The 7535-nt window shown below is 42.6% G+C and overlaps 2 protein-coding genes across 3 annotated transcripts; one reads left to right on the plus strand and one right to left on the minus strand.

The window, feature by feature from the left end:
* The first annotated feature begins 263 nt into the window (after positions 1–263).
* LOC111967356 (GTPase IMAP family member 7-like) lies at positions 264–2853 on the plus strand. The gene is made up of 3 exons (XM_070444727.1): positions 264–643; positions 957–1019; positions 1116–2853. Exons 1-3 carry the CDS (start codon positions 583–585, stop codon positions 2090–2092), a joined length of 1101 nt encoding a protein of 366 aa, XP_070300828.1. The 5' UTR covers positions 264–582; the 3' UTR covers positions 2093–2853.
* LOC111967358 (ER lumen protein-retaining receptor 3) lies at positions 2610–6304 on the minus strand. Of its 2 annotated transcripts, none has more exons than XR_011480300.1 (5): positions 5901–6304; positions 5024–5124; positions 4737–4932; positions 3843–4095; positions 2610–3744 (listed from the first exon to the last, which is right to left on the minus strand). XR_011480300.1 is itself a non-coding variant. In XM_023992308.2 (5 exons), exons 1-5 carry the CDS (start codon positions 5989–5991, stop codon positions 3701–3703), a joined length of 648 nt encoding a protein of 215 aa, XP_023848076.1. In that variant the 5' UTR covers positions 5992–6301; the 3' UTR covers positions 2610–3700. The 2 variants fall into 2 exon arrangements, 1 of the variants encoding a protein (XP_023848076.1); XM_023992308.2 differs by having other exon boundaries at positions 4774–4932; positions 5901–6301.
* Between the last annotated feature and the right edge of the window lie 1231 nt (positions 6305–7535).

The following is a 7535-nucleotide window of genomic DNA, read 5'->3' on the forward strand; positions in this document are numbered from 1 at the left end:
CTTACCTTGTGCTTTTTTTKKGGGGGGGGGGGGCTGTTTAAAGCTTGCTCTGCCCTCCACTATGATCTCACATAAATTAAGTGATGTGATTTCGATCATTTGGTTTCTCAGCAAGTGCCTAGTAATAATAGTTTAGTAATAATAGTTTTGTCAGACCAAGAAATAAACACGTCAGCACAAAGCTGTCCCAGTTTATATGACGTCCCACACTTTCCGAATTCACCCTATATGCGAATAACAAAATGTAAGCATGAACAACAAGTTGACAGTGTAGGATCAAAGAACTGATCACAGGTAGGTTTACAGTGTCAGTTAGTCAACGCAGACTGGTCGCGTGTGCGCATTATCACAATGACATCATGGTCTGACTCTGCAGCATTGCATCGTAGATACGGCATGTAAACGGGTGAAAAGAAAAAGGACATGGACACAAATATATTTAATTTCTCAATAAAAAAGACTATCATAAGAATGAGGAAGCGCTGGTAATATATGCAAGTAACGCAACCGAAGACAGAACCCTCTTATTTCAGTGCATATTAGGTATTCCACGGATAATCCATAGTTGCAGCCGTTTTCGCCATGGCTAACTCATGTGGGACAGTGGAGATGGCGTCATTGGAATGTGCTGCCTCGAATCTGGGTGAGAGACTATTGAAACAGTAATAGCCTACTGTCGTTGTTGCTAGCAGGTAGATTTTCCATTACGCATCAAAAAATATGGCATTTGTATAGCATTTTTTTAACAGCTTCCACCGATTATAAACAGCAGCACTCAGAAATCTGTAATGTAGGCTAACTACATTTCTCAGCCCCCAACCATTATAAATATAATCGACCTACATATTATATGGGTGATAATAGGAAAACAGTAGGCCTATGTCAGATAGTAATTTTAAAAGGTTACACTTTTAGATTGGTTAGGTCAGTATAAATTACTGTAATTTGTGTCACAGCATGTGAAGCATCACCGGAGCCTGACAGTGTGGCGCTGAGGATGGTACTGGTGGGGAAGACAGGCGCAGGGAGAAGCTCTTCTGGTAACACCATCCTAGGGAGGCAGGCATTCCGGGTGGACATCTNGGCGCTGAGGATGGTACTGGTGGGGAAGACAGGCGCAGGGAGAAGCTCTTCTGGTAACACCATCCTAGGGAGGCAGGCATTCCGGGTGGACATCTCTTCATGTTCTGTAACTGGTCAGTGTGACAGACAGAGTGGAGCTGTGGCTGGGAGGAACCTCACTGTGGTCGACACCCCAGGGTTCTTCGACACGCGCCTCTCCCCTCAGGAGGTGACAGCTGAGGCAGGCCGCTGTGTGGTGCTGTCCGCCCCTGGCCCCCACTCCWTCCTGGTGACCCTTCAGCCTGGCAGGTTCACTCAGGAGGAGCGGGATGCCCTGGAGTGGGTCAAGGCCACTTTTGGACCAGGAGCCCTCAGATACACAGTAGTACTGTTCACCTGGGGTGACCAGCTTCAGGGAAAAAGCATGGAAGACTTCCTGAAGGAGAGCCAGGAGCTCCAGGAGTTTGTGAGTAKATGTCAGGGGGGCTACCATGTCTTTAACAACAGCAACAAGATAACAGACTGCACTCAGGTCACAGAGCTCCTGGAGAAGATAGACAAGATGGTGACACAGAACGGAGGTGGCTTCTACACCAACGAGATGTACCAGGACGCAGAGAGAGCCATCAGAGAAGTGCAGGAAGGAATTCTGGGAGAGAGAAGGATGACTCCATTGAAGCAGGAGGAGGATGGGGTGAAGACAGGGCCAGAGCCTCAGGGACCGGAGGCAGAGAGAATGAGAAGGAGGGAAGAGGAGGAGAGGAGAAGAGAGGAAGAGGCAGCCAGAAAGAAGGCAGAGAAGTTGTTCTGGTGTGAGCTGGTGTCTGCCTTGGGGAAGGGGGCGGCAGAGGGAGCTGGAGTAACAAGCAAAGGGAAAGGGAAAGCAGTGAAAAAGGTTAAGGCTATAGAGAGGGCAGCAGCTTTGGCTACAACACCGCTGTCAATCACATCAGCTGCCAAAGTGGTGGGAGGAGCTGTGAGAGAGGGAAGTAAAGTGCTTTACAAACACCGCAAAACTCTCCTACACTGACGGGGACTTTTAATATCCACTATTATTCACTGTATGGTGCTGGGTTATCAGGTAGATGATGAGGGTCTTAAATAACCCGTATATTTTTTCTGTCTCTGAAGTGCAAATTAGTTTTTACACACTTATTTATCACTCAAATCTGTTCTTTGAAAAATCATCACAATGACGTCATAAGGCAGGCTTGCTAAAGAGCGCAGATGCACTTTCTTCCATTGTCAGTCATAGTTGAAGCTATTATTGCACTAACACATGGAGGTAAATGATCAGAAAGGTAATAAGAGTTGATAGAATGCAAATGCAGTGTAATACCACTGTAATGGAACTGCAACCATCATCCTTAATAGAAGGCCAACCCTGACAGTTGAGGAAGTGATTCTATTTGTCCAGGTTGTCATAGTGCCAAGTAAAGTGTGCTGTGAATTTTTGAATGGTGTGAATCGCTAGTGTGAGTATGCAGGAGTAAACATCCTGGTGTGATGAAACACAATTCAAAGTAATCAACACGGAGAACCTGATGAACCAGTAAATATAACTTTTACTGACCTGATTTACAAATGATGAAGGTTCTTTGTATTAAAATGTTGATCATTACAACATGGGCACCACAGTTGTAAAAGTTTGGCACACATATACAAATCTAGTAGTACCAAGATACCTAGTGTAAGTACCTTTCCATTTTGTTGAAGTGTTAATCTGCCTTTGCCATTGTAATCCTGGTCCCAAAATTTTGTCAATAAATGTTGAGATATGAATGAACTCTAGTTAGTGAGAAATAACTGTTGATGCCTCATCAAATACAACATATATTTTGTTTGAACTGTGACATCACAAAAATGTGTATTCATTTTGCTTAATGAAATGCATTAATATTAAAGGAATGGAAATGACTGGTAAAATCAAAGTACAGAATACAACATATTTAAGAAGAATCTTGGTTCAGTCAAGAAGTGGACAGATATAAGAGTTACATACATGACAGTGCGTTCTGTATGGCATCTCCATGGACTTATTTTCATAAAGGGAAGAACATAGCAYAACTCTTGACAAGGATGGCAAATATCACCCATAGCAGCCTAAATACAAGACTCCCAATGAACTCTGCTTGGTGAAACAATGTAAGCCTTGAAGTTTGGTCACTGTTATATGTAGAAATTGTGAAAAGACAGGAAAGSAGAACAAATGTCTCACATATACACAATGTTTACACCATTTTGATGTAATAAGACATTCAAGATATGCCATTTACTAGAAAAKGAAAAATAAGGCACAAACTCCATTGGACTAATTGAAGCGGGACAATATCTGCTTCCATGAAAAAAAGTATAATAAAATAAAAATTCCCACAGTATTCAATTTACTCAATTCTCATTAACATTCAGTTCCACACACTCATGCACAAACACATAGGACAACGTTCTTTGGTCATTTTAGTCTCGGGAAAAGCGTACCAACATGACGGTTGCACCCTGGGTACAGTATATACCCCCCAGGGTATACAGGGGGTACTGTGACACTGCAGACTGTAGTCCATTACTAAGTATGATTGGAGGGCAGAGGTGCTTTCAGTTACTGAACTGCTCAACTGTCGCTTAAAACAGCCCTGACTCTTTAGATGGGCATGGGCAGGGACATCTTTCCACTTCCTCTGAGCACTGGAGAGGGACAAAGGCAAAGAGGGAAAGGTAAATGGGATGAAATATGTGCTAGAAATATAATACAAAGTCAAAATCCCTCCMTGGCTCATACTTACCCCTGGTAAYGTAAAGGTAGAAGAAGTCACAGTAGAAAATCGTCTGCACCACACCGGACACCACAGCAATCTGGTCAAAGAAGCCCTCGGTGTGGTAGCGCCACACCCAGTTGGCCAGGTACAGGGCTCGGTAGAGACCCAGGAAGAACAGGTARTGGGTGGTGATGGATTCTGCCTCGCCGGTCTTGGTGATCATGAAGAGCTGGGGCAAGATGGCCACTGACTCCAAGTAGATGGAGAAGGTCCACAGGATCTGTGCACCAAAGATATGCATTCAATCAAGTATGCACCAACACATCAAGGGACCCTCTACCAGTCAAGTTGAGACTTCTAGGCCAATATTCCAGAAAAGCAAATATTTGGGCTTTTAGTTGCCCCTCATTTACATTATCTATACCATGATGTGATAGAATAGCTAATTAAATGATATAGGTAACTAACAAAATAAAGGAAATGCTTGAGTTAAATGAGGGATACAAAGTATATTGAAAGCCGGTGCTATTAAACCATCTCCTCATGCTTAGGGTCATGTATAAAAATGCCCAGTTGCCCATTATTTTGGCTATCATGGCTAGAAGAGCTCTCAATGACTTGAAAAGAGGGTTCCCTAAGGGGGGTTTAAAGAATGTGTGTGTCTCAGTCACCMGATCTCAACACAATTGAACACTTATGAGMGATTCTGGAGCGGTGCCTAAGATGCATTTTCCACCACCATCAACAGAACACCAAATGACAGAATTTATTGTGGAAGAATGGCGTCGCATCCCTCTAAYAGAGTTCCAGACACTTGTAGAATCTATGCCAAGGCGTATTTAAGCAGTKCTGGTGGCTTGTGGTGGCCCAATGCCCTATTAAGASACTTTAAGTTGGTGTTTTCTTTATTTTGGCAGTTACCTGTATGTTCAGTAAGTATTGAACCTGGCACATTTACCTCCAGGGGGGCAAATGCATAGTTTTCCAGGAAGGAAAGCCCAGCCACAGGCACAAGTAGGAACTCAACACGGAATGAGTCACTCTCTGAGTTGAAGGTGCTCCTGAAGCGCATGTAGATCAGGTACACAGTGGCATATGCCAAAGACAGGAACACCACCTGAGCACACAAGACAGCGGGAAGGAGTTTAGGTTAGAACACAAATCATTGATTGGTTGGCTTCTTTGTAGGATACTATCGTCTACCTCACCTTCATAACTGTGTTGTAGATGGAGATTACGCTAGTGAACAGGTCCAAGTATCTTGTAGTGAAGACTAATGCAAAAAGCACCTGAGACTTCCCAGAAATACCTGCAGAAACACACAACAGTCATTCATCTCACTGCAGGTAGCCTAGTGGTTAGAGCGTTGAGCCAGTAACTGAAAGGTTGCTAGATCGAATCCCTGAGCTGACAAGGTAAAAAATCTGGCGTTCTGCCCCTGAACCCACTGTTCCTAGGCTGTCACTGTAAATAAGAATTTGTTCTTAATTGACTTGCCTAGTTAAATCAAATGTAATTTAAAAATATGCAACAATTTCATTTCATGACCTGGGGATGGCAAAACATCATCAATGCGGATATCTGAGGTAGAAAGCAGACCAGGGTGCGACCACCAAAGCAAATATGGTTTGACTGAACTCTTTGCCACGTAACATTCTTGTGCGTCGAAGTGGACTAGTCAACCACAAAATATTGCAATGTAATGTAACCAATTATAATCGAGGCGCATTGTTGCAACAAAGTAACAAATTAACTGTTGAGTGCTCCATGAGTGCTACATGATGTGAGCGTTGCAGACCAGTACTAGGAGTGTGAGGTCAACTTCCCAATTGAGATGGACATATGCATTCATTTTCCCTGTGTCAGCTTGCCTGGCTACCACGGATGTTAGTTTCTTCTCAGAAATGAAGTATTCCTATTTAGCGAACATAGAGCAGCGGGATAATTCAGTTTGAGTCGTCAGGCAATGTGTCCCCAAGTTTGTTTAACAGATATTAGGCATATGAATGAGCAAGTCAATAAATCATTAACAGCAAGACTTCCCTGTAAACAACTGCATATCAAATAATCCCACTGTCAACATACCAGCACAGGATTTGGACCTCCATATCTTCACTAATAGAATGATGATAGCAACGATATGTGACACGTCACCGGCTAGACGGAAGATATTCATAGTGCTGTTTTGGTATTCCAAAAAGAAAGAGCCGAAATATTGGTGCAAGTCTATAAGAATGAGGCCTCAAAGTAGTCTTCAGGCGATGTCAAAACAATAACGTATGTAAAATGAGACTCCTCTAAAAAACAAAAAAGCCCAAATAACTCCAATGTTATGTCCTCTTGTTCTTTGGAAACCACTACAAATGCTCATAAATGTTCATTCTAGATATTCTGCATAGGGATTCCTCTGCAGAACTGTCCGCAAAGGGCTGGGAAAGTTTGTTAGACCTGTGGCGGTGACGTGGCTGCAAATTTCTGCAAAATCCCTATTGCCTCTGGCGCTCAAATTACAGCCAGACTGGGGCGTGAAAGCATGAGCATGTCACTGAAGTGGGCTGTCACTAAGAAATAGTCCGTATGTGACCTTCTTCAACAGCAGATGGAGACAAATACAGTTAATTTTACAGGACTATCTCTCGGTATAAAACGACATTATTATGTAGTATTGGTTTTGGCCAATAACTCCATCATTAACCATCCCCATAGACTCATGATTGTAGGCCTAAATGCTTGGGAAATTCATGTTTATATAAGGTACCCCATTCTGCTTCAATGAAAGTAGTTAATTCAATGAAAGTAGTTCATACTTTAAAGTATTGGCTGCGGTTAGCATTATGTTTTTGGCTTAATAGTCTTGTTCACCAGTTAAGAAAAGCCTGGCATATAGTTTAGCCTACTGTGTCCTAACTAGGGTTGCAAACGGTCGGAAACCTTCGGGTAAATTTCAGGAATTTTTCTGGAAATTTTCCATGGGAAATTAAGCCCGGGAATTTGGGGAATTTTGCTTAAATTCATAAAAAAAGTTAGCTTATAACAGTGAACCTTTTTTGTGGGATTACACATAAGGCAATTATAGGTCTTGTGACATGTTTTGGTTAAACTATCCCCAATTCAATGGAATTGCAACCCTCTGCATGCATAGTGCATTCTTCCATCACATGTACAGCTGATTCTCAAGATCTTGCACACTAATGGCATGCTATTGAGCCCACATTACTACACTGTCTGAGCCAAGGACTACATGCTTTCTGRTAAGTTTTCATTACATTACTGGGTGGGGTGAATATATTTTATGACATGCATGATTTTTTGTTAACTAGTAAATAGTAGCCTACAGCAAAGTTTAAATTWAAAAARAATATATTTAACCTTTATTTAACCAGGTAGGCCAGTTGAGAACAAGTTCTTTTTTACAACTGCGACCTGGCCAAGATAAAGCAAAGCAGTGCGACACAAACAACAACACAGAGTTACACATGGGAGGACGTGCTCTTGTTCTCCATGGACTTTACAGTGACCCAAAACTTTTTGGAGTTAGAGCTACAGGATGCAAATTTCTGTTTGAAAAGCTAGCCTTTGCTTTCCTGACTGGTTCCTGACTTCCCTGAAAAGTTGCATATCGGGGACTATTCGATGCTAGTGCAGTCCGCCACAGGATGTTTTGTGCTGGTCGAGGGCAGTCAGGTCTGGAGTGAACCAAGGGTTATATCTGTTCTTAGT

This window comes from Salvelinus sp. IW2-2015, linkage group LG8 (assembly GCF_002910315.2).
Source record: "Salvelinus sp. IW2-2015 linkage group LG8, ASM291031v2, whole genome shotgun sequence".
In the NCBI taxonomy this organism is placed as follows: Eukaryota; Metazoa; Chordata; class Actinopteri; order Salmoniformes; family Salmonidae; genus Salvelinus; species Salvelinus sp. IW2-2015.